The sequence below is a fragment of the Mobula birostris genome, chromosome 15 (genome assembly GCF_030028105.1).
Source record: "Mobula birostris isolate sMobBir1 chromosome 15, sMobBir1.hap1, whole genome shotgun sequence".
NCBI classification, from domain to species: domain Eukaryota; kingdom Metazoa; phylum Chordata; class Chondrichthyes; order Myliobatiformes; family Myliobatidae; genus Mobula; species Mobula birostris.
Window position 1 is genome coordinate 68652053 of NC_092384.1, and position 27490 is coordinate 68679542.

The 27490-nt window shown below is 42.7% G+C and overlaps 1 protein-coding gene across 1 annotated transcript in view; it reads right to left on the reverse strand.

The window, feature by feature from the left end:
- Nucleotides 1–9143: 9143 nt before the first annotated feature.
- LOC140210724 (transcription factor Maf-like) overlaps nucleotides 9144–27490 on the reverse strand; it is a 96166-nt gene continuing 77819 nt past the window's right edge. Inside the window, exon 2 of the mRNA XM_072279950.1 lies at nucleotides 9144–9168. Coding sequence (XP_072136051.1) covers nucleotides 9159–9168 — 10 coding nt within the window. The 3' untranslated portion in view covers nucleotides 9144–9158. The remainder of the gene's footprint in view (nucleotides 9169–27490) is intronic.

The following is a 27490-nucleotide window of genomic DNA, read 5'->3' on the forward strand; positions in this document are numbered from 1 at the left end:
TACTGCAGTATTGTGCAACAGTCTAAGGCACCTGAGTGTTATACACTATATGTGCCTAAGACTTTTATATATACCATGAATTCTAGTTAATTGGGACACATCGGAACCTGTGCATTTTGACTCTATTAAGTGGCTGCCCCAATTAGCCAAAGTTTCATGAAATAGTTAAAAAGATACAGTATAAAAAAGACAAACTACCATTTAACTGAGTGACAAATTATGTACTTAAATGAAATAGAAAACAAATTAGATACCACTATCAATTCTACAGTATATATTAGTTCCTAATAGTTATCAATAGAGGAATTCGTCCAGTGTACACTGGCATGTTCTTTTGATAGACTATAAATGAAAAAAATCAACATAGAGAACTATTGCAGATAATCGATTCCCTTCATGCAATAGTATAAAAGACTGAATCCTCCAAATCTTCATTTTCATCGTAAAATTCAAGATGATTGTCAATATCTTCAAATTCTTCGTAGTACCTAACTTGTTGTAGCAGTGAAATCATTTCATTTACACTACTGCGAAGCCTCTTCCAGTGTCATCATTTACACTCCTGGCTGTTTCTGACATCTCCAAGCCTGAATGCTTGAAACCCCAGTGAGCAAAACAGTTCTGAATTGTCTTACTGGTTCCTTCTCACCAGCTATCAGTGACAAAAATCACTGCTTTTTGAACACAAGCACGAACATCTGACACTACTGAAGCACGGTGCGGTGTCTCATGGCCACACAAATGCACGTGTCTGACACTAGTTAGAACCTGTTTGGCAACAGTCTCCTGTCTCAATTAAGTGGCAAGGTATCCCAAATAAACAAAGGGAATCCCAGCTATTTTCTCAATCAGTTTTTGCTCTTCAAGAGTTGTCCCAGATAAACAACTGCCTGTTTACATATTACGGATAGACAGATAGAAAGATATGCGGATGTATGGATATATAGATATAGATATACACACTGTATGCACGTATGTACAACATGAATATATAACATATGTATATATTACATAAAACCATAAGACATTGGAGCAGCATTAGGCCAATTGACCTATCGCGCCTGCTCCACCATTCCATAATGCCTGATTTATTATCCCTCTCGACACTATTCTCCTGCTTTCTCCCCATAACCTTTGACCCACAATATATATACAACTTAAAAGTATCTCTGTATGTGAGGATGGGAGAGTCAGGGACTTGGATTCATGAGACAGAAAGAAAAAAATTAATAAGAAAGATAAAGTGCCTTGAACATATGACAATGTGGGATCTTTTGTGATCCTAAGGAAGTCTAGATAAAATGAGGCTCTTCTTTGATATCTAGGATTTAGAAGAGGATTGGGAAATCCAGTACGGCAAATAGTCAAACACGAGGAATTCTGCAGATGCTGGAAATTCAAGCAACACGCATCAAAGTTGCTGGTGAACGCAGCAGGCCAGGCAGCATCTCTAGGAAGAGGAACAGTCGACATTTCGGGCCGAGACCCTTCGTCAGAACTAGCTGAAGAAAGAGCTAGTAAGAGATTTGAAAGTGGGAGGGGGAGGGGGAGATCCAAAATGATAGAAGAAGACAGGAGGGGGAGGGATGGAGCCAAGAGCTGGACAGGTGATTGGCGAAAGGGATATGAGAGGATCATGGGACAGGAGGTCCAGAGAGAAGGAAAAGGGGGGGGGGGAACCCAGAGGATGGGCAAGGGGTATAATCAGAGGGACAGAGGGCCTCAATCCCACCAGTAAGCACATCTTCCCCTCCAACCCCCTCTGCTTTCCGCTGGGATCGCTCCCTACGCGACTCCCTTGTCCATTCATCCCCCCTAACCCTCCCCACTGATCTCCTTCCTGGCACTTATCCTTGTAAGCAGAACAAGTGCTATACATGCCCTTACACTTCCTCCCTTACCACCATTCAGGGTCCCAGACAGTCTTTCCAGGTGAGGAGACACTTCACCTGTCAGTCGGCTGGGGTGATATACTGCGTCCGGTGCTCCCGATGTGGCCTTCTATATATTGGTGAGACCCGACGCAGACTGGGAGATCGTTTTGCTGAACACCTACACTCTGTCCACCAGAGAAAGCAGGATCACCCAGTGGCCACACATTTTAATCCCACATTTTAATACCCACATTTTAATCCCACATTTTAATCCCACATTTTAATACCCCTTGCCCATCCTCTGGGTTTTTCCCTCCTCTCCCTTTTCCTTCTCCCTGGGCCTCCTGTCCCTTGATCCTCTCATATCTCCTTTGCCAATCACCTGTCCAGCTCTTGGCTCCATCCCTCCCCCTCCTGTCTTCTCCTATCATTTTGGATCTCCCCCTCCCCCTCCCACTTTCAAATCTCTTACTCACTCTTCCTTCAGTTAGTCCTGACGAAGGGTCTCGGCCCGAAACGTCGACTGTACCTCTTCCCAGAGATGCTGCCTGGCCTGCTGTGTTCACCAGCAACTTTGATGTGTGTTGACGGCAAATAGTACTAGGACTGAAAGTTAGATCATGTACTTGTCGTTATTTGCAGGAGCAAGTGAAAGGAACTGTCCATATGAAGATACGGCATCAATTTGCCATGGACTTCTATCTTCATCTGAATAAAACCTAATGGTGATCTATGCAGATGAACGGTCACCACCTTTACACCTATCCACAGTTACTCAGCAAATATTTGCTTGAACTTGTGCAAAGCTTCATCTTTTCCTTCAGTAATATTTTGAAACAGTTTGCATCCGATCTGTTGCTTTGAACACTGTTGATGTAAAATTGTTAAATAAGACACTGTGCACAGCAAAGTTTATCAAAAAAAAACATTCAACATGGATATTCTTCGTGCAAATAGTCATAGTCATACTTTATTGATCCCGGGGGAAATTGGTTTTCGTTACAGTTGCACCATAAATAATAAGTAGTAATAAAACCATAAATAGTTAAGTAGTAATATGTAAATTATGCCAGGAAATAAGTCCAGGACCAGCCTATTGGCTCAGGGTGTATGACCCTCCAAGGGAGGAGATGTAAAGTTTGATGTCCACAGGCAGGAATGACTTCCTATGACGCTCTGTTTTGCACCTCGGCGGGAAATGCGAAGGAAATTCCATATTTTTCTTCAGATGGGATCTGCAGAATCATTTTCGTCCACCAGAACAAATAGACTGAACTTTATTTAATCTTTCATAGTGCAACCCTGATTCAACCTTGCACAGAGTTTATCTTCTCCATGTTCAGCCTCAGCAATTTTCGCAGTTGCACTGCTGAAAGCATCAGCTGCGGATGCATCATGGCTGAGTGGGACAATTACTCTGCCCAGGACCACAACAAACTGCAGAGAGCTGTGAATACAGCTCAGCAAAAAAACTGGGCTCTGCTCCACGGGCTCTGTCTACGTGCTCGCTGCCACGGTAAAGCAGTCAAAAATATCAAAGATCCCACCCACCAGGACATTCTCTCGTCCTCCCCCTCCCAACAGTCAAAGGTGCGAAAGCCTAAATGCACGTATCACCAGTCTCATAGACAGTGTGTATACTGCGGTTGATAGATTATTCAATGGTCCTCTTGCACAATAAGATGAACTCTTGACCTCACAATCTACCTTCTCATCATCTTGAACCTCATTATCTGCCTGCACTGCACTTTCTCTGTAACCGTAACACTTTATTGCTTTCCCCCTGTACTACCTCAATGTGCTGAACTGTTGAAATGATCTGAATAGTTTGCATGTGAAACAAAACTATTTACTGTACCTTGGTACATGAGACAATAATAAGCCACTTTAGAATTTTACCATATATTGCATTTAGGAAGGAAGGATATTGAAGCTTTAGAGAGGTTACAGAGGAGATTACGAGGATGCTACCTGGATTGGAGAGGATAGATTGAGTAAGCTAGCGCTTTTCTCTTTGGAGCGAAGGAGGGCGGGAGGTGACTTGATAGAGGTGTGCAAAATGATAAGAAGCGTAGATCGAGTGGACAGCCAAAGCAGAAATGGATAATATGTGAGTGCATAATTTTAAGATGATTGGTGGAAAGTATTTGGGGGTGGGCCGGTGTCAGGTGTCAGAGGTAAGTTTTTTTACGCAAAGGCTGGTGAGTGCGTAGAGCAGACTGCCAGGGTTGGTGGTAGAGGGGATACTTTAGGAACATTTAAGATACTCTTAGATAGGCATAAGGATGATGGAAAAATGAAGGGCTATGTTGGAAGGAAGGATTACAGTAGATTAAATGGCCTGAACTGTGCTGTAATGTTCTATGCTCTATGTAAAAGGATCCCAGCGTATGTGACAAATAAATTCTTCTCGAGCTTCCAGCTGGGAACTGGTATCAATTATAACTGATGTTTTGATGACAAACTCTGCCATCTTCTTCAGGGATGATGCCTGGGTATGTCTAGTCCAGTGGTATTTATACCCCCCATAGTCCATCCCTCTTGATCATGTTTCAATATTTCTCACAAGGTAGACAGAGGCTATTCGGTCCATTGAACCTCTGCTGAACATTGCCATCAGTCCCATTCTTTCAACTATTTCCCTCTAAATCATTTTCTCTCACATACTCATCAACTCCATCCTGATTCACCATCCATATACCATCACACAGAGTAATTTATAACAGCCGATTAACTTACCAACCCATGTGTGGTTGGGATGTGGGAGGGAACTAGGGTAAAGCCATGACGTCACAGCGAGAAAAGTTTAAAGTTCAAAGTCAAGTTATTATCAAAGAGCATATATGTCACCATATGCTACCCTGAGATTTGGTTTCTTGCAAGTATTCACAGTAGAATGAAGAAATACAACAGAATAAATGAAAAATTACACAACGACAGACAAACAACTAATGTACAAAAGAAGACAATATGTTCAAATACAAAAAAAACTACTAATAAATAAGTAAGTAAATAAATAATACTGAGAACACACTGACCCCTACCTTGCTGAGGCACAGCGACAACTCGTGGATACCTCCTCTTATTTACCCCTCGATCGTGACCCCACTAAGGAGCACCAGGCCATTGTCTCCCACACCGACTTTATCCGTTCAGGGGATCTCCCATCCACTGCTACCAACCTTATAGTTCCCACACCTCGCACTTCCTGTTTCTACCTCCTACCCAAGATCCACAAACCTGCCTGTCCTGGCCGACCTATTGTCTCAGCTTGCTCCTGCCCCACCGAACTCGTTTCTGCATACCTTGACACGGTTTTATCCCCCCTTGTTCAATCCCTCCCTACCTATGTTCGTGACACTTCTCACGCTCTTAAACTTTTCAATGATTTTAAGTTCCCTGGCCCCCACCGCTTTATTTTCACCTGTCCTGACGAAGGGTCTTGGCCTGAAACGTTGACTGTACCTCTTCCTAGAGATGTTGCCTGGCCTGCTGCATTCACCAGCAACTTTGATGTGTATACTGAGAACATGACATGTAGAGTTCTCGAAAGTGAGTCCATAGCATTGTGGAATCAGTTCAGAGTTGATGTGAGTGAAATTGTGAGGTTGTATAAGGCATTGGTGAGGCCGAATCTGGAGTATTGTGTTCAGTTTTGGTCACCAAATTACAGGAAGGATATAAATAAGGTTGAAAGAGTGAAGAGAAGGTTTACAAGGATGTTGCCGGGACTTGAGAAACTCAGTTACAGAGAAAGGTTGAATAGGTTAGGATTTTATTCCCTGGAGCGTAGAAGAATGAGGGGAGATTTGATAGAGGTATATAAAATTATGATGGGTATAGATAGAGTGAATGCAAGCAGGCTTTTTCCACTGAGGCAAGGGGAGAAAAAAACCAGAGGACATGGGTTAAGGGTGAGGGGGGAAAAGTTTAAAGGGAACATTAGGGGAGGCTTCTTCACACAGAGAGTGGTGGGATTATGGAATGAGCTGCCAGACAAGGTGGTAAATGCGGGTTCTTTTTTAATATTTAAGAATAAATTGGACAGATACATGGATGGGAGGTGTATGGAGGGATATGGTCCGTGTGCAGGTCAGTGGGACTAGGCAGAAAATGGTTCGGCACAGCCAAGAAGGGCCAAAAGGCCTGTTTCTGTGCTGTAGTTTCTATGGTTCTATGGTAAATTATCCATGCTGATTCAGGTACCTGATGGTTGGAGGGTAGTAACTGTTCCTGAACCTTGTGGTATGGGACCTAAGGCTCCCATACCTCCTTTCTGAAGGCAGTAGTGAGAAGAGAGCATGGACTAGATGGTGGGGGTCACTGATGATGGATGCTACTTTCTTGTGGTGGCGCTCCTGGTCAATATGTTCCGTGGTGGGGAGGGTTTTACCCATGAGAGAATGGGCTGTTTCTACCATTTTTTTAGTCTTTCTATGTTCTGAGAATGTACAGACACTGCATGGACAGCACCAGATATCAGAAATGAACTTGGATCACAGAGCAGTGAGGCGGAAGCTCACTGTAAAGTGCCACTATGCTTCCCTTAGTCTTATAATCTCCTATTCCATTTATAAAATCTAGGATCCTGTGTGCACTTTCTAATCATTTTCTCAGCCTGTCCTGTTATGTTCAGCAAATACAAGTATAGATCTCATTATACACATATTCACTTCAGAATTGTGCCTCAGGTTGATTTTGACTCTTATTCTTTCCAAAATGCAACATCTTATATCTTGCAGCATTAAATTTCACCCGCCCACTCCAGCAGCCTCTTTTTCCCTGGTTGAAGTCCATTTCTGATCTCCTCACCATTCACTATGGCATCAAATCGATTGTCACCAGCAGATTTGGAAATGGTACCCAGTACATCCTATTCAAATTCCTTTAGATATAAACATGAGGAAGTCTGCAGATGCTGGAAACCCAATGCTACACACACAAAATGCTGGAGGAACTCATCATGTCAGGTAGCATCTATGGAAATGAATAAACAGTCAATGTTTCGGGCTGAGACCCTTCTTCACGACACATTTAGATATATTAAGAAAAGTAAAAGTACAGTAGGGATCCACAGTACTGACCCTGGGACCCTCACTATTACACTGGTATGGGAGCAGTTGAGCTTCAGACCAGAAGTCCCTACAAAGTACTGTGAGAATGGCTGAGGTGATCATAGGGGTCTCCCTACCATCCATCAGGGACATATATCAAAAGCACTGCGTATGCAGGACCCATAGTATTATTAAGGATCCCACCCATCCATCCAGCATCCTCTTTGACTTTCTACCATCAGGCAGAAGACTATGATGCTTAAAAACAAGAATGGTCAGGATGAGAAACAGTTTCTTCCCTCAGGCCATTAGGCTTCTGAACTCCCTGCCGCATCATATTGGAAGTATCACTGGTTAATCCGTTCCGTACCTTACAATATTTAATATTAATGAACTTTGGTATGTTATTTATGTGTGATTCATCTGTAGATTTTATCCTCACCTTCATAAGTTATCGTGTGTTATGTGTGCTACTGTGCTTTGCATCCTGGTTCAGGGATATATGTTATATACGTGAATATAGTTAAATGACAATAAACTTGACGACTTCTCTTCTATTTGAAAAATAGATCTTCTCTACAAGATTGCTGTTGCCAATTGTTACTATTGGTGAAAGTAATTTAAGTTACTTCCCATTGCTTATCCTGCATAATACCACTGTGTCATATTACTTGCTACATGTTCGTAAATATTTATGGCTAAATATTGTTGATAAATCACAAATATAAATGTAGAACTCGATCATTTCCAGCTAAATTTGCCACTTTAATGAAGGTTGGGGTCCCTACACAAATGAACGGGGCTGCTTTGGAGGCACTAGCTTGGCTGGTGTGAAGCTGCAGGTGGATATGAAATGTATCTGGCCCCTTGGCAGAGTAGGTTATGGAATACCCCTGGATGCAGTGGAGTGTCCAGGGTGGAATGACAGATCGGAAGTGTCTGCTGGCTGGGCGTCAGTGCAATCCAACCCAATTTTTCTTAAGTTACACTGCTCCTGTGAAGCAGGGCCCACTGATTTCATTTTGCAATGAAATAAACCTGCTGACTGCAAGCTGAAGGAAAATTATGGGTTGCAATAGCAGGATTGAATAAAAAGGTAGCTTCACGTCTGCAGTGCACTCAAGATGTTCATAAGAGATTCTGCAGATGCTGAAAATCCAGAGTTGGATCACCATGTCGTATGACGTGGGCGATCATGGTCTTTCCATGACCATCCCTGTTCTTGGCAAATAGAGTTATAGAGTAACACACACAAAATACTGGAGGTTTTAAGCAGGTCAGGCAGCATCTCTGAAAAGGAATAAACAGTCAATGTTTTGGACCAAAAACCTTCATCAGACCCAGGGCCTGACCTGCTGAGGTCCACCAGCATTTTGTGTGTGGAGTCCTGATAATGGGTCTCAGCCTGAAACGTCAACTGTTTATCCTTCTCCATAGATGCTGCTTGATCTGCTGAATTCCTCCAGCATTTTGTGTGTGTTGCTCAAGAGTTTCAGATGGATGTACAGAAGACATTAGGGTTTATGTCAACACTACAAAGTCATTTTAAACTTTACAGCCTTGTAGCCTCCTTCCTGTTCTATCTCAGCTCAGTTAGTTGTTCATTTAGTCACCAACAGTAGCCATTGTAAAATTTAATGGAATGCATTATATGCCACACTTTTCTTATACAGATAAGTATTATAGTCATTTCATGCTTTTGTTTTTATTTTCCCAATCCTTGGATCCCACGGACTGTACAATGCCCAATCTGCTCTCACAATGGGAACTGTCTTCCATCTGATTAATACCATGCCCCTTGGGGGGCCTTGGCTGAAACGGAGAACTCGCCAGATGGGGAAATGTTACTTTGACCAGAGTCCTATCACTCTGCTGAACATTGTGCTGTCATTTTGACACACATCAGATCCACAGTTCTCTCAATCTCTCTCTAACACCAGAAGGAAAGAAGCTGGTGGAGAAGGAGACTGTTAATATTTTCCAATACAATAAGAAAGGAGAACTTTACAAATTACAAGAACGAGCATGTTGACGAATGGTGAATTCATCACGATGAACGTCTGTTCTGCCAAGTGAGAAGGCTTTGTTCCCACCGACCAGCATACCAAGATCCAGAGTTGACCATCATTTCCAGTTTCATTAATGAGAGAAGGTGTATGAAAATCCATGGGTTACCTGAGCTTGCTGCTGACTGGGAGATGCCTGGGCAGCCAGTCCCAGGTAATGATCGTCAAAGCTCCCTGTGGACGCACAAAACAGGGAATGTTAGTGGCAAAACTGCTGGTGTCACCCAAACCTCTGCTAGTGTTGCCACCTCTGGTTAGATGCACTGGAGGTTTCAGCACATGATCCTTCCACCCAGCTCCTTTTCCCATTTCAATGTCTCAAGTTCAAGTTTATTGTCATAGGCAGAGTATAAACGCCATGAAAATTAGCTTTCCGCAGCAACAGCACAGTACATAAGCAAACAGAAACTTAACATAAATGTTTTGCTTTTTAACTGTTAAAGGAAAAAAATGGAAAGTAAATGTTGAAAATCTTGTCATTTTTTTTTAATTGTCTGTGATTTTTCTGAGGGATTGTTCACAGTGACCAGGAAATTAAAATCAAATTCCTGGACACTCCAGGGCATTTGTAGAGGGTTGGCAACTCTGTGGCAGCATCAGAATTGAGACATTAAACACCCAGCTCTCTCAAAATAGCTCTTGGTTAAGACAGCCTGAAAACTAGCTAGCAGTCTTCTGTTTGTACAACATCCCCAGTTTCTGATAAATTGCAATGCCTCGACGTGGAATATTTAGAACTGTTACTGCATAGAAGATTATTCAGTTGATCAACACTTTGCTGGCTCATGCTTGAGCAACATTTCTGCTCTTTCCCCACCTCTGGCCCTGCAAATTATTCCCCTCAATCCAATTCCCTCTTCATTGCTCTGATAGCTTGATTGATCCATTCGTCATCAGCTCCAGAATGCTTCACATCATACCTGCTTCAGAAAGTAAAAAAGGTTTCCTTCTCATAAGTGTGCAGAGAATTGAAGAATATGGAGATTGTGCAGGTAGAATGGATTAATTTAATTATGTTTTTAATAACTAGTTTATTTAGTTTGGCACAACATCATGGGCTGAATGGGTCTGCTGTGCCCTTTTGTGTTCAATATTCCCAATACTTTTCTCTTCCCAACTTTTCTTTTATTTTCTTCCCACAAATTTTTAGACCTGTGTCTCCCGCTTCTGAAGTACTTGTTAACAGGATTAGCTTCCCTCTGTTTATAAGGCAGGTCAGCAACTTCAAATTCCCCGGTGTTATCATTTTGGAGGATCTGTCCTGGCCTCAGCATGTAAGTGTAATTACAAAGAAAGCACGGCAGCACCTCTACTTCTTTAGGAGTTTGCAAACATTTGGCGTGACATCAAAAACTTTGACAAACTTTTACAGATGTATGATGCAGAGTATATTGACTGGCTTCATCACTCTGGTATGGAAACACCAATGTCCTTGAACAGAAAATCCAACTAAAAGTAGTGGATGTGACCCAGTCCATCACAGGGAAATCCCTACCCAGTAATGAGAGTGCCAGGCTTTAGATGTTTCAGAAAGGACACGGAGGGAGGCAAAAGAGGTGGGGGGGGGGGTGGCATTGCTGATCAGAGTTAGTGTCACAGCTGCAGAAAAGGAGGAAGTCATGGAGGGATTATCTACTGAGTCTCTGTGGGTGGAAGTTAGAAACAGGAAGGGGTCAATAACTCTACTGGGTGTTTTTTATGGACCACCCAATAGTAGCAGGGATATCGAGGAGCAGATAGGGAGCCAGATTCTGGAAAGGTATAATAATAACAGGGACGTCATGGTGGGAGATTTTAATTTCCCAAATATCGATTGGCATCTGGTATTGTGAAAGGAACCTGGTCAGGTGTCAGGTCTCTCAGTGGGAGAGCATCTTGGAGATAGTGATCACAATTCTATCTCCTTTACCATAGCATTGGAGAGGGATAGGAACAGACAAGTTGGGAAAGTGTTTAATTGGAGTAAGGGGAAATATGAAGCTATCAGGCAGGAACTTGGAAGCATAAATTGGGAACAGATGTTCTCAGGGAAATGTATGGAAGAAATGTGGCAAATGTTCAGGGGATTTTTGCATGGAATTCTGCATAGGTACATTCTGATGAGACAGGAAAAGGATGGTAGAGTACAGGAACCGTGGTGTACAAAGGCTGTTGAAAATCTGGTCGAGAAGAAAAGAAAAGCTTACTAAAGTTTCAAAAAACTAGGTAATGACAAAGATCTACAAGATTATAAGGCTAGCAGGAAGGAGCTAAAGAATGAAATTAGGAGAGCCAGATGGGGCCATGAGAAGGCCTTGGAGAGCAGGATTAAAGAAAACTTCAAGGCATTCTACAAGTATGTGAACAGCAAGATGATAAGACATGAGGGAATAGGACCAATCAAGTGTGACAGGTGAAAAGAGTGTATGGAACCGGAGGACATAGCAGAGGTACATAAAGAATTCTTTGCTTCAGTATTCAGTAGAGAAAAGGATCTTGGCAATTGTAGGGATGACTTACAGCAGATTGAAAAGCTTGAGCATAAAGACATTAAGAAAGAAGATGTGCTGGAGCTTTTGGAAAGCATCAAGCTGGATAAGTCACCAGGACCAGACGAGATTTACCCCAGGCTACTGTAGGAGGCGAGGAAGGAGATTGCTGAGCCTCTGGCAATGATCTTTGCATCATCAATGGGGACGGGAGAGGTTCTGGAGGACTGGAAGGTTGCAGATGTTGGTCCCTTATTCAAGAAAGGGAGTAGAGATAGCCAAGGAAATTATAGACCAGTGAGACTTACTTCAATGGTTGGTAAGTTGATGGAAAAGTTCCTGAAAAGCAGGATTTATGAACATTTAGAGAGGCATAATATGATTAAGAATAGTCATTATGGTTTTGCCAAAGGCAGGTCATGCCTTACGAGCCTGATTGAATTTTTTGAGGATGTGACTAAACATGTTGATGAAGGTAGAGCAGTAGATGTAGTGTATATGGATTTCAGTAAGGCATTTGATAAGGTACCCTATGCAAGGCTTATTGAGAAAGTAAAGAGGCATGGGATCCAAGGGGACCTTGCTTTGTGGATCCAGAATTGGCCCACAGAAGGTAAAGAGTGGCTGTAGACGGGTCATATTCTGCATGGAGGTTGGTGGCCGGTGGTGTGCCTCAGGGATCTGTTCTGGGACCCCTTCTCTTCGTGATTTTTATAAATGACCCGGATGAGGAAGTGAAGGGATGGGTTAATAAATTTGCTGATGACACAAAGATTGGGGGTGTTGTGGATGGTGTGGAGGGCTGTCAGAGGTTACAGCGGGACATCAATAGGATGCAAAACTGGGCTGAGAAGTGGCAGGTGGAGTTCAACCCAGGTAAGTGTAGGGTGGTTCAATTTGGTAGGTCAAATATGATGGCAGAATATAGTATTAATGGTAAGACTCTTGGCAGTGTGGAGGATCAGAGGGATCTTGGGGTTCGTGTCCATGGGACTCTCAAAGCTGCTGCGAAGGTTGACTTTATGGTTAAGAGGGCATATGGTGCATTGGCCTTCATCAAGGTGGAATTGAATTTAGGAGCTGAGAGGTAATGTTACAGCTATATAGGAGCCTGGTCAGACCTCACCTGGAGTACTGTGCTCACTTCTGGTCCCCTCACTACAGGAAGGATATGGAAACCATAGAAAGGGTGCAGAGGAGATTTACAAGGATGTTGCCTGGATTGGGTAGCATGCTTATGAGAATAGGTTGAGTGAACTTGGCCTTTTCTCCTTGGACCGACGGAGGATGAGAGGTGAGCTGATAGAGGTGAATAAGATGATGAGAGGCATTGATTGTTTGGATAGTCAGAGGCTTTTTCCCAGGACTGAAATGGCTATCACAAGAGGGCACAGTTTTAAGGTGCTTGGAAGTAGCTACAGAGGAGATGTCAGGGGTAAGTTTTTTACGCAGAGAGTGGTGAGTGCATAGAATGGGCTGCCAGTGATGGTCGTGGAGGCGGATATGATAGAGATTCCTGGATAGGCACATGGAGCTTAGAAAAATAGAGGGCTATGGGTAACCCGAGGTAATTTCTAAATTAAGTACATGTTTAACACAGCACTATGGGCCGAAGGGCCTGTATTGTCCTGTAGTTTTCTATTTTTCTATCCACACAGATCATTGTTGCAGGATAATAGCATTCATCATCAGGACCCCCACCACCCAGGTCATGTTCTCTTTTCACTACTACCATCAGGAAGAAGTTACAGGAGCCTTGGGACTCTCAGCATCAGGTTCAGGAACAATTATTACCCCTCAATCATCAGGCTCTTGAACCAAAGGGGACAGCTTCACTCAATTTCACTTGCCCCATCACTGAAATGTTCCCATAAACTGTGGACTGACTTTCAAGTCATTCAATGTTCTGAATATTGATTGGTAATTTATTTATTATTATTATCATTATTTTTTTCTTTTTGTATTTGCACAGTTTAATGTCTTTTGCACACTGGTTGCATGCCCAGACAGCGCAGTATTTTATGGATTCTATTGTGGTTATTGAATTTATTGAGTATGCTCGCAAGAAAATGATGATGACATATCTGTACTTTGTTAGTAAATTTACTTTGAACTTTGAATAAAATAGCAGTAGGTCTAATGTAGGTGTCGAATGGTAGATTTCGTCTCCGTCTTTTCCTGGATTGGTAGAACAACCTCTTGTGCCTGAGAGATGCCACTACCTTTTCTTGTTCACACTGTTCCACCCGAGGTGAAACTGAGCATTGGGAAGGCTGTGGGAAAGGTTAATTGAAAAGAGCAACAGACTGGCAGGGTTCTTTCCATGAGACATTTCCTTGTGATCTCCTGAATCAGGCTTTGGTAGAATCATTTGCAGTCTCTTAGTGAGAAGTGGTCTGTTGCTACAGATGGCTGTGGAAGCCCAGTCATTGTGTATACAGGTGTCCCCCGCTTTTCGAACGTTCGTCTTACGAAACCTCACTGTTACGAAAGACCTACATTAGTACCCTGTTTTTGCTTTCAGAAGGTGTTTTCACTGTTACGAAAAGAAAATTCAGCGCGCGATAAAAGGCAGCGCGCCCCAAGCAGCCGCTCTCCCCTGGATTCGGAACTGCTTTACTTTAACACGTGCCTGTGAGCAGCCGTTTGCAAGATGAGTTCTATGGTATCGGAAAAGCCTGAAAGAGCTCGTAAGGGTGTTACACTTACGGTAAAACTAGACATAATTAAGTGTTTTGATCGTGGTGAACAAAGTAAGGACAATCTGAGTTTGGCTTGTGGAAGCTGACGAACGCGATGTTGAAGAGGTTTTGGCATTCCATCACCAAGAACTGACAGATGAAGAGCTGATACAATTGGAAGAAAAAAGGATAACAATCGAAACCGAATGAGTAATGATAAAGTACGACTTTAATTTTGAAAGGGTACATCGGTTTAGGGGATACTTGCAGGATGGTTTGAGTCCTTATTAAAGAACTGTGTGATAGAAAAACGCGCGAGGCTCAGCAGTCAAGCAAGCCTTCCACATCAGCCACAGCAGACGACGAACCTCGACCTTCGACATCGAGGCGGGCAGTCATAGGGGAAGATGAGCTGCCTGCTCTAATGGAAACAGGCGACGAGATGACACCCCAGTGTCCCACCACCCCAACCCCCAGGCCACGGACAGATACCGATTCGCGGAGAATGCAGAGGTAGCCGGGAGGCACACAGCACATCTTTAAGAAAAAAGCCGAAATAAACATGCTAATTAATTAGGTGCCGCCGACACATAATTGTCGGCCCAGATCAGAGATGATGCAATCGGAAATCAGCACTGATCTGGGCCGACAATTACGGGTGGCACCTAATTAATTAGCATGTTTGTTTCGGCTTTTTTCTCAAAGATGTGCTGTGTACCTCCCGGCTACCGCTGGATCCCTGCATTCTTCGCGGCAATGTATCGCTCAGCGGCCTGAAGGGTGGGGGCCACCGCACCACCCAACCTGCAACGACTCAGTCTAACACACCATCATCAGTGTGCTCGCTGTCTTCCCGATTCCCGTAAGTGAAACTACATTGTACATACATTATTTCTACTTTATATAGGCAGTGTATTTTTACATGTTATTTGGTAGATTTGGCAGCTTCATAGCTTAAAGGTTACTGGAGAGCGCGTTTATGCCAACAGCGCTTACATGAGATTTTCACTACGGAGAACAGTTCAGTAATAATTGTGGAAAAGTATTTCTACTTTATATAAGCTGTGTATTTATCATATCATTCCTGCTTTTACTATATGTTACTGTTATTTTAGGTTTTATGTGTTATTTGGCATGATTTGGTAGGTTATTTTTGGGTCTGCAAACGCTCACAAAATTTTCCCATATTAATAAATGGTAATTGCTTCTTCGCTTTACGACATTTCGGCTTATGAACCGTTTCATAGGAACACTCTACCTTCGGATGGCAGGGGAAACCTATATTTAAAGCAGAGGTTGATAGGTTCTTGATTGGTAAGGGTATCAAAGGTTACGGGGAGAATGGGTTGAGAGGGATAATAAATCAGCCAAGATGGAATGGCAGAGCAGACTCAATGGACCAACTGACCTAATTCTGCTCATATGCCTGATGGTTTTATGGTCTTAATTATGAAATGTGAGACATAAAGTGGGTAAGAAATAACAACCAACAAAGGTTTAAAGCAAAACAATGCTTTTTTTGTAAGAAAGGAGAACTCTATCCAGTCACCTCTGCGTTGGAGGACGAAAGCACTGAACACTGCTCAAGTGGCATTATATTTTATTGCGCTGACCTGCATGGGTTGATGTATTTGCAGTCATTAGATACAAGGACCGAGATGCCTACACTGGGTAAAAGGAATAGTTATCTCTTATGCTGCTGAAACTGCTCACCAGTTAATGATAAGAAGGTAATCACCTGAAACAGAAACCCCTATTAACTCACAAAAAACAACTTAATGCTGTATTTTTAGTCAGAAAGATGTACAATGATATTGAATATGTTGCACACTTCAATGTGTATAAAATTGCAAAATGCCCCAAGATTTCTCATAGAAACCCATATCTCAGCGCCTTGGCATATTATTAGGTTCAAAGTTCAAAAGTTCAAAGTAAATTTATTATCAATGTACAATGCCTGTGATTCATTTTCTTGCAGGCATACTCAATAAATCCATAACAAAATAAGAACCACAATGGGATCATTGAAAGACCACATCAACTTGGGCATTCAAACAATATGCAAAAGACAACAAACTATGCAAATACAAAAATTAAAAATAAATAAATAAATAAACAATAAGTATTGAGAACATGAGATGAAGAGTCATTGAAACTGAGTCCATATATTGTGGGAACATTTCAATAATGAGGCAAGTGTAGTTGAGTGATGTGATCTTTGCAAGGTACTGAGTCTTATATATAGCAGTATATTGTCACTACGACCAGCGGATTTTTCATAACACATGTGATTTAGTGCCATCAACTGTTTGACTTGGAAGTCTTGCCTGATGTCCTATTCATTGCTGTAAGTTAACACAGATAGTTAACTTCTGGCAATTATAAATCTTAACTTTGAGAACTTCCTTCATTTATTGCTCCAACTATTATTCCCATAAGCTTTTGTTTTCTGGGATTCAAAATACTGCACAAAAGACTCAGCGAATCAAAGGAGAAAAAATGCGATTTTGCTTGAATCTATCAAAGGATTTATCTTGCCAAATAAAAGCAAGTAAGCAGTCGTCGAAATAAATAGACTCAGTAGCCACTTTATTACAAACGTAATTGCTTCCCATGTCATCAGAAAACATGGAATATGGAAAGCTAATAGAAATAGAAATAAGGCACCCTTAATTTGAGGTCCACGTACATAGATCGCTCAAGGTTGCCACACAAGTTGGTAGGTTTGTTAAGAAGGAACATGGCGTGTTGGTCTTCATTAGTCAAGGGATTGAGTTCAAGATCAATGAGCTAATTTGAAACTCTATAAACCCCTGGTTAGACCACACTTGAAATATTATGTTCAATTCTGGTCACCTCAGCTTTCCGTTAAAGATGGCGTCGGTAACTGGCGACTTTACGCGTGCTCTCCCGAGCAAACTCCCCTCTCCACTATCCTATACCCGAGAAACCCTTTAAAACCTCCAATCTAGCAAGAACAAGATCAACAACACCCTGCTGAAGCTACTGACCCAGCTGGAGACCACCGCACCAGAACTGCTTCTTAAACTCCAGACCACACCTGGACCTGACCAACGAGGCCCACCTTGTTCCCGGAGACCCGTGGTCTGCTACCGTACTGGAGTGCTTGGAGACATGGCCCATTCTGACCAGCACTTCTCCGGAGCAGACGACCACACAGAAGTGACGGCAGAGACCTCAAGGTGCCCCAGACGCTTCCCTGCAGCGACCACCATAAAGCCCGTTGGTGGCCATCCACAGCTGCCGGAAGTGAGGCCTCCGCCGCTGACCTCGGAAATCGAGCCCGAGGCTCGGCTGGAACGGAGGCCTCCACACATGACTTGCTTCAGCAAGCAGCCCGGTCATCCGAGATTAAGTGCCGGCTTCGGGGCCTGACCCAATCGACAGCCCAGGCCCCTGGCAGCTGGGAGTGGCAGTGGAGCCTCCCCTGTTACTCAGCCTGAGCCGGAGCACCCGACGACGCGACCCGCCAACATCAAAGAGCTGACAACAACACACTGCATCGATGGAGACCTGGAAAGATGCACTACTTACTGAGGAAGCATGGGAAAAGAGCTGGGCTACTGGTCAGATTGAAGCTGAGGGGCTTCGGGGTCCCTATGCCCACCATCTACTAGCTAATGTGCAAGCCATAGAGAACAAGGTGGATGATCTTAAAGGGAGATTCAAGGAAGGTGATGGGCCCAGATGGCGTCCCAGGACGGGTTCTCCGGGCCTGTGCAAGCGAGCTAGCTAGAGTGTTTGCTGACATCTTCAACTGCTCCTTGCTTCAGTCTAAGATCCCCTCGTGTTTTAAGAAGGCAACGATAATCCCAGTGCTGAAGAAGAGCAAGGTGGCTTGCCTGAATGACTATCGACCTGTGGCTCTGACATCAATTGCAATGAAGTGCTTTGAGCGATTGGTTATGGCACACATCAACCACAGCCTACCGGTCAACCTCGACGCTTTGCAATTCGCCTACCCGAGCAACAGGTCAATGGCAGATGCCATCTCTCTGGCCCTACATTCCTCTTTAGAACACCTGGAGAATAAAGACGCATACGTAAGGCTCCTTTTCATTGACTACTGCTCTGCCTTTAATACCATCATTCCAAATAAACTGATTCCTAAGCTCCGGAACCTGGGCCTTAGCACTCAGACCTGCAGCTGGATCTTCAACTTCCTCACAGACAGGACCAAGGCTGTAAAAATAGGGGACAAGCTCTCCTCCACAATCACTCTGAGCACCAGTGCCCCACAAGGCTGTGTACTCAGCCCCCTTCTGTACTCACTGTACACCCATGATTATGCAGCCAAGTTTCCATCAAACTCAATATATAAGTTTGCTGATGACACAACAATTGTAGGCCATATCTCGGGTAATGATGAGTTTGAGTACAGAGAGGAAATTAAGAACCTGGTGGCATGGTGCGAAGACGATAACCTATCCCTCAACATCAGCAAGACGAAGGAATTGGTTGTTGACTTCAGAAGGAATAGCAGACCACACGACCCAATTTACATCGGTGGTGCACAAGTGGAACAGGTCAAAAGCTTTAAGTTCCTCAGGGTCAATATCACAAATGACCTGACTTGGTCCAACCAAGCAGAGTTCACTGCCAAGAAGGCCCACCAGCACCTTTACTTCCTGAGAAAGCAAAGGAAATTTGGCCTGTCCCCTAAAACCCTCACTTATTTTTATAGATGCACTGTAGAAAGCACTCTGCTAGGGTGCATTACAACCTGGTACGGAAGTTGTCCTGTCCAAGACTGGAAGAAGCTGCAGAAGGTCGTGAACACGGTGCAGCACATCACACAAACCAATCTTCCGTCAGTGGACTCACTTTACACCGCACGCTGTCGGAGCAGTGCTGCCAGGATAATCAAGGACACGACCCACCCAGCCAACAGACTTTTCGTCCCTCTTCCCTCCGGGAGAAGGTTCAGGAGATTGAAGACTCGTACGGCCAGATTTGGGAACAGCTTCTTTCCAACTGTGATAAGACTGCTGAACGGATCCTGACCCAAATCTGGGCCGTACCCTCCAAATATCCAGACCTGCATCTCGGTTTTTTTGCATTACCTTACTTCCCATTTTTCTATTTTCTACTGATGATTTATAATTTAAATTTTTAATATTTACTAATTTTAACTATTTTTAATATCTTTAATATTTAATATTTGTAATCCAGAGAGTGTAAAGCGCAGAATCAAATAGTGATGATTGTACACTCTAGTACCAATTGTTTGGCGGCAATAAAGTATAAAGTACATTAAAGTAAAGTATTATTATGGGAAGGACATGGAAGAGAGGGTGCAGGTAAGATTTACCAGAATGTTGTCTGGATTAGAAAGGTATCTTATAAGGAAAGGCTGAATGAACTGGGGCTTTTCTTTATAGAGCGAAGGAGGATGAGATGTGAATTGATGAAGGTGCACAAGACGGTATGAAGCATAGATTGAGAGGTAGCTAGAGACTGTTCCCAGGGTTGAAATGGCTAACAAAAGGGGGCACAATTTAAGAGGATTGGAGGAAAGTACAAGGGGGATGTCGGGGGTTAAGTTTTTACACAGAGTAGTAAGTGCATGGACCAGTAATGGTGGTAGAGGCATTTAACACCTCTTAGATAGGCACATGGATTAAGTAAATATAGAGAGTTATGTTGGAGAGAAGGGCTAGATTGATCTTGGAGTTGGTTAAAAGGTCAGCATAACATTGTGGTCTGAAGAGCCTGTACTGTGCTATAATACTCTGCATTCATCTCAAGGACCCCTCGTCTCATGTTCTCGATATTTATTGCTTACCTATTTATTTTTTTTTGCAATTGCACAGTTTGTTGTCTTTTGTACACTGGTTGTCCACTCTCTTGGTGCGGTCTTTCACTGATCCTATCGTGGCTATTGCATTTATTGAGTATGCCTGCAAGAAAGTGAAAGTCAGGGTTGTATATGGTGACATACGTGTATTTTGATACTAATTTTACTTTGAATGTTGATGTTCTATGTTGATCCCAAGAGCTGCTTATGGAGGAGAAGACCTATGAGATGTTTGGGAGTTGGGTTGAGTTTCCTGGAATAAACAGAGTTCTCACCATTAACTGTTAGTTCTGGAAAACAGTACAGTACTTGCACATGCTGTTTACCCATTGCTAACTTCCTGCCACTACACTCACAGAGCCAGATAGTGAAGTCATTGTCAGCCCATCGTGGTCCCCTTTTGATTGATGGAACAGGTAAAGGACATGACTTTGAAGAATCACTTACAGCACCAGGTTTACTGTCCAGAGACTGCTAATGGAGCATGCAGCTGAACAGGAAAGCAATTTAAATCTTTTAAGAGATACTGCCCAGTAGAGGAGGTGTATCATTGAACGGTTGCAGGAGGAAGGCATCTGGCCTGTTTTATCCATGGCGTCAAGCCATCGTTTCCTTTTTTATTTTGCATTTACAGTACACTAAACTAAGAACTATTCAGGTGTTACACCTGAACAAAATACACTTTATTAGGCATACTGGTTCATGTGTTCATACCTGATACCTAATAAAGTGACCTCTGTTAACGAGAGAGGTCGGAGGAGAATGGCGTTAGAAGAACATCTCTGAAGCAGAACATGCCACACGCTGAACAAGATAGGCTACAGCAGCAGAAGACCATGAATGTGCACTCAGTGGCTACTTCGTTACAGAAGGTACCTAATAAAGTGGCTACTGAGTGTAGATTACTGACATTTCTAAATAATCCAAGTGAGCAACCACTCGAGTTGAGTATGATGTTCTCCTGTCGGGGTGTCTGTTGGTGGCTGTGGAGGCTGATCCGGGATCCACTAAACAGGGACATTAGCTGGGGGGATTCCTTTGGCGGGGAATACCTGTGCGTGACTTGGTTTGAGGTGGGGAGAGTAATGTGTGGTCAGCCACCGCACAGTCCTTGACAGTCGAGGTCAGGGTTCCAGTGGCAGGGAATGCATGACGCCTGGGGGACCAGACCCTTCATTTCTGCAACCTTCCCACACCTATGTTGTGATGTGTAAACTAAGGAGTCACCTCTGATGCAGCCAGGACCTCTGATCAATGCTCCTAATTTCTATACTGGAGCCAGAAGCAGGTTCTATTAGACACTATATAATTTTGTTGTCAAGCATGACAGGAAAACTATAGACTCCCTGTGATACAAGATCTGAAATGTCAACTATTGCTTAACACTCAAAGGAATGCACAGGGAATAGTTGTCCTTTTTATCGTTGGTATCCATTTTATGTACTTACTCTGATTTTAACATGCCTGGAGGGGATGCTAGCAGGAGTAGGAGGGGCAGAATTGGAATCGTTGATGGAAGACGCTGAATGGTGTTACAGGTAATGGAAAAGCCAGTGAGGTGTTAACGGGTTGACGTTTAAAGTTCATGATGTGATCTTCATTTTATACATTATTATGTTACACATGCAGCCGAAATATTGTGGCCGTCTTTGCCACGGATTGAGACATTGTAAATGTACACTGAATGGCCACTTTATTAGATACAGGAGTGCACCACAGGAATGGAACCTGGTGTAGCCATCCACTTCAAGGCTGAGCTTGTTGTGCATTCTGAGATGTTCTTCTGCACACCACTGTTGTATCCAGTGGTTACTTGAGAAACTGTCGCCTTCCTGCCTGATTGAACCAGCCTGGCCATTCTCCTCTGACCTCTCTCATCAGCGAGGTATTTTCACCCACAGAGCTAATGCTTTTCCCTTTCTGCAACCTTCTCTGTAAACATGAGAGACTCCTTAGCATGAAAATGCCCGGAGATCAGTAATTTCTGAGATATTCAGATGACCCCGTCGGGCACCAACAATCATTCCTTGGTCAAAGTCACTTAGATCACATTTCTTCCCCCATTCTGATGTTTAGTCTGAACAAGTGAACCTCTGCGTCTGCATGCTTTTATGCATTGAGTTGCTGCCAAACGATTGGCAGGTTAGATATTTGCATTAATGAGCAAGTGTACCTAATAAAGTGGCCACTGAGTGTTAGTGCTGGAATGAAATGAGTTAAAAATGCATGCAGGAGAGAATGGTTGCAAAGCTTGTTCAATGTTAAGAACTGAGATGAATAATTACACTAAGCAAAATTATTGCAGATGTGTTTCAAAATGTTGCCTCAGGACATTCTAGTGATGTCTGTGTATTCTTGAGATTGTTGATTAATGATTTTGCTTGTAAAAAATCAAGTGTAAATGCTGAGGGGAAATTAATTTAATTTGAACTCAATCCATATTTCAGCTACTTTATTTACAGTTCTAGTTTCACTCTGAAACTTGTACCCAAACCTTAAACAAACCCCGCCGTAAAGATGACATAAGACCACAAGACATAGAAGCAGAATTAGGCCATTCAACCCATTGAACTGCTCCATTATTCCATCTTGGCTGATTTAGAGTCATAGAGCCATAGGCCTCTCTAATCAGTGCTGAACCATTTAAACTGCCTACTGCCATCGACCTGTACCGGGACCATAGCCCTCCATACCCCTCCTATCCGTGCAGCAATCAAACTTTGCTGAAATGTTGAAATCAAGCTTGCTTGCACCACTTATGTTGGCAGCTCATTTCACACTCTCATGACCCTCTGAGTGAAGAAGATTCCCCTCATGTTCACCCTCAACCCATGACCTCTGGTCATAGGCCCACCCACCTCAGTGGAAAAGTCCCACCCAACCCCAATTATTCCTCTCAACCCCATTCTCCTGCCTTCCCCCTGTAACCTTTGCCACCTTTATAATCAAGAACCTGTCAATCTCTACTTAAAATATACCAAATGACCTGGCGTCGATAGCCATAATGGCATTCTAAGTAGCAAACGTATAGTTACTGTATTTAGCATCCTTGCATGTCATTGAATTGGGAGAAACTACCTTGAGAAAATATTGTGTTTACATAATAAATGGGTTTGAAGAGATAAATCTGTCAGACTAACATGTAACTTTACAATGATCACTGTCCTTTCAGCTTTAAGACATGGATTTCAGTTTAATCCAGGATAATGGACTGAAAGCTTTCTTAGTTTGCCGGTCGTAAAGATGCAAAATAAAATTAGATTAGGCAGCCATGGCTAATGGATGCAAAACTGGCTGTAAGTAAGCTCTGTTCACAGCACCAGCACAAGGTTAAGTACTAGTGATCTCTCAGTTGGTACTCCTCTTACCTCTGAGTTTGTATGTTGTGAGACGAAGTCGGCTCCAGAGAAACAAATACAAGAATTTCTACATATAATGCAGTGTCTTGTTGTGGAGTGCTACACTGTTAAAGCTACAGTCTTCCAGATGAAATGATAAACTAGGACTTATCCTAAAGCAGAACACACAGAACACTGGAGGATGCAGCCCGGTGACCTGACCTCCACAGTCATAATGACTTCTTAAGAGTCAAAAATATAGTCCCTGCACATCATTGAATCCTGGAAAAATACCTTGAGAAAATATTGTATCTACATCTATGGAAAAGAGTAAACAGATGATGTTTTGGGCTGAGACCCTTCTTCAGGACTAGGGTCTCAGCCCGAACGTCGACAGTTTACTCTTTTCCACAGATGCTGCCTGGCCTGCTGAGTTCCTGCAGTGTAATATGTGTGTTGCGATGGATTTCCTGCATCTGCGGACTTTCCGTGTTTGAGGCATATTCTGCTGTGTCTTGGTGTCAGAAATTCATAGGGTCAAACAGCAATACAGAAGAGATACAGGCCCTTCAGCCCAGTAAGTCTATGCCAACCACAGTGGCTCTCAGCTCATCCCAATTTCCAATGTTCAGCCCATATCCCTCTAAGCCTCACCCTCCTATGTACCTATCCAAATGTTCTTAAACAATGCCATTGCACTTGCCGTAAACATACCTTCTGGCAGCTTGTTCCATGCACTCACCACCCTCTGCATTAAAAAACTTGACGCTCAGGTCCCTTTAAATCTTCCCATCTGATCCTAGTTCTATTCGCCATAGTTCTGGACTCCCCTACCCTGGGGAAAAGACTGTCACCATCCATCTTATCTACCCCTCTCATAATTTTATACACTTCTATAAGGTTCCCCCTCATTCACCTGTGTCCCCATGAATAAAGACCTACTCTGGCCATCGTCTTTCCATAAATCAGGCCCTCTAGTCTTGGCACATCCCTTTCAGCACACTCTCTAGTTTAACCACATCTTTCCTATAAAAAGGGTGTCCAAATCTGCACATAGTACTTCAAGTGTGGTCTCACCAATCACTTGTAGAACTGCAACTACATAATGTTGCAACTTCCCACAAGAAAATGAATCTCAAGATTGTAAATGGTGACATTTATGTACTTTGATGATAAATTTCATAATAAATTTAACTTGAAACTTTTTTGAACTTTGAACTCAGTTCCTGCATGATAAAGACCGGTGTGCTAAATGCCTTTTTCACCACCCTCTCTACCTGTGATGCAACTTTCAGTAAAGAATATACTTACACCCCTCAGTCCCCCTGTTCCATTATACTCCCTTGGACCCCGCCATTCATCGTGTGAGTTCTATCCCAAGTTGAAATTCCAAGATGCATCACTTCACACTTCACTGTATTGAAATCCATTTGCCACTCCTTGGCGACTTCCCTAATTGATCAAGATCCCTCTGAAATCTCCGATAACCTTCTTCACTGTCAACAACACCTCCTAGTTTCATGTCAACTGCAGACTTACTGACCAAGCCTAGTGCATTTCTATCAAAATCATTTATAAAAATAAAGAGTAATTTCCAAACACCAATGCCAGTGGCACACCACGAGTCACTATCCTCCATTCCAATTAACAACCTTCAACCACCACCCTCTGCTTCCTATCTCCAACACAATTTTTTGGCCGAAAGAGCTCTCCCAAGATTCCATGGGTCCTAACCTTTCAGACCAGCGTATCATGTGGGACTTGCTGAAGTCCAAGTAGACAACATCCTTGGCTCAATGCTCATGTACCTTTTTGGTTGCTTCTTCAAAAATCTCTAGGAAGTTTATCAAGCATGACTTCCCACACACAAAGCCATGCTGACTCCTCCTAATTTGTCTATCCAAATGCTGGTAGATCCTGACCCTCAAAATTCCCTTCAGTAACACCTACACTATTAATTCAGACTGACCAAGCTGTAGCTCTCTGATTTGTCCTTGCTACCCTTTTCAAACAATGGAACAACATTAGCCACCTTCCAATTTTTGAGAATTTCACTAGTGACTAACAATGAAGCAATATCTCCACAATTTCCTCTCTAGCCTTCCACAAAATCCATGGATGCACGTGGTCAGGGCAAGCAAAAGTGTATGCATGTTAAAATCTACAGTTCAGTTTGGACAGAAACCAAGACAGGCAGTCCAACAATCTCTGGATCAAACAAGCTAACTTTGTTCAATGTGCTTGATGCATTGAACTTTGAAGAACCAAAAATATTGGGAAGCTTCCAAGACGTGACTTCAACCACCCAATTTCTGCTCAAACCAAATTCCAAAGCTGAATCGCGAGCTAAACCTTTGAATGGCAATTTATGTCCCCTAGTCAAGAGATAGTTCAAATTCAGATTAGAAGAGGACAGTGTTATTAAAGTATGTCAATCCCTTGAAGATGTTTCATATGACAAATTTTATAGAAGCCTTTAAATAAATACATAATTGTCTCCATATCATTCACATAGAGCTCATATGAATCACAAATCAAGGTCTTAGGATTTTGCTTATCATTCTTTTCATTTCTGACGTGATCCTACCTAAGAACTTGTTACTGAATATGCAAAAGATGGAGAGATGCAGAATATTTTCCAAATAACTCTGATGTTAGGGTGCGGAATCATTCATTGTTGTTAGGATGCAGAAATCAAAAATATGAATTCAGATTCTTCAAGTTATAAGTTCCACCTTCTTTCTATAGAATAATAGAATGCCCTTAGTGCCAAACCCTTCTAATTCTGTGACTAAAGTGACCTCAGAGTATTAGTGAAATTATGACTACAGCATAATGGTTTCAAAAACTACAAAGCACTAGATTTGATCGTTCCTGTGCTACATCATCTTCTTCCTGCTTCATGAAAATTTAAACAAGCATTTAAAATAAATAGCTTTGCTTAGTCTCTATTCCTTTTGAATGAGATGTGTGGGTAAAGTGATAGGGGAGAGTCCTTGAAAGCATTAAATGGGCCATCTTAGCTCAATGGCAAAGAAAATGAACAGTGTTCCCTTTTAGCTATGATGTCCGCAGGGAACAGTTTCTCTTTAAACAACACTGAGAACTGCATGCCTTCACAGTGCACCGAGAGATACACAGTAAAGCTCAAACAAAAGAATTAATTTGCCTTGTATCCTACCTATTTCTCCACCTTTAAATGGAAGGAAGATCCCATAAAACTCTGAGCTGGGGAAAAGGCTATTAATTTGGACTAATTGTGCATCTCAAGATGTGGTGTTTAAGTCATGTCGTGAACTTTCAAAAACAATGAGGAATTCTAGCAACTTAGTCCCTAATAGCTTGGAAATGTTTGCATATTTTTCTCATCTCGATAAGCATATTAAGAGTTAAAGTGAATTAGCAGGGCAAGGGATTGGCTCAAGTATTAGCTGCAAGACATGTTTTGTTGGACTTATTACCTCCTCTTTCCCTAAACACCGTCTATATTTTTACATTAAAAAAATGCATTCAAAATAGATTTACCTCTAAGCAGGTAAGTGGTAAAGTAGGAAGGCACTTAGTGAATTAGCTGAAAGCATTGAGACTTTAAGCCAACAGTGTCTGATTTCTCTGGTGCACAAATGACAACCCAGTTCTGCAGTAATGCAAGCTTGTGTCCAGCGATGTAAGTTTAAAAGAAAACTGGGCTCAAGCAACCTTGGTTCTTGAGTCAAACTTTCTTAAAGTCGTCATTGGTTCGTCAGCAATTGTGAAGTCGTGAGGTTCAAGCGGGCGAGCTGTCACTTCTGAGATATTCTTGATGTAGGGCAAGGTCACGTGTTTCAATGCTCCTACATTGAGAGTATCTCAGAAATGATTGCTCGACTGCTTGTCTCAAGAACCAAGGCACCAGCAAAGAAACTGACAAAAACAATGTGGCGTATAGGAACGTATGCAAAGACTGCAACAAACTACGTCGGCCAAACAGAACGCACATTCTCTACTCGTTTACAGGAACACAAACTGGTGCTACAGGGACATGATCCACTGTCGCTGATCTTGGTACATGAAGGCTGAGAAGGACACCACTCTAACTGGGACACTGCAGAGCTTGTGGCGCAGGCAAACACAAAGCAGGCACAAGAATTTTTAGAAATGTGGTTCTCTTCTGATAACTTCATAAATAAGCATATTGAAATAGATGCCATC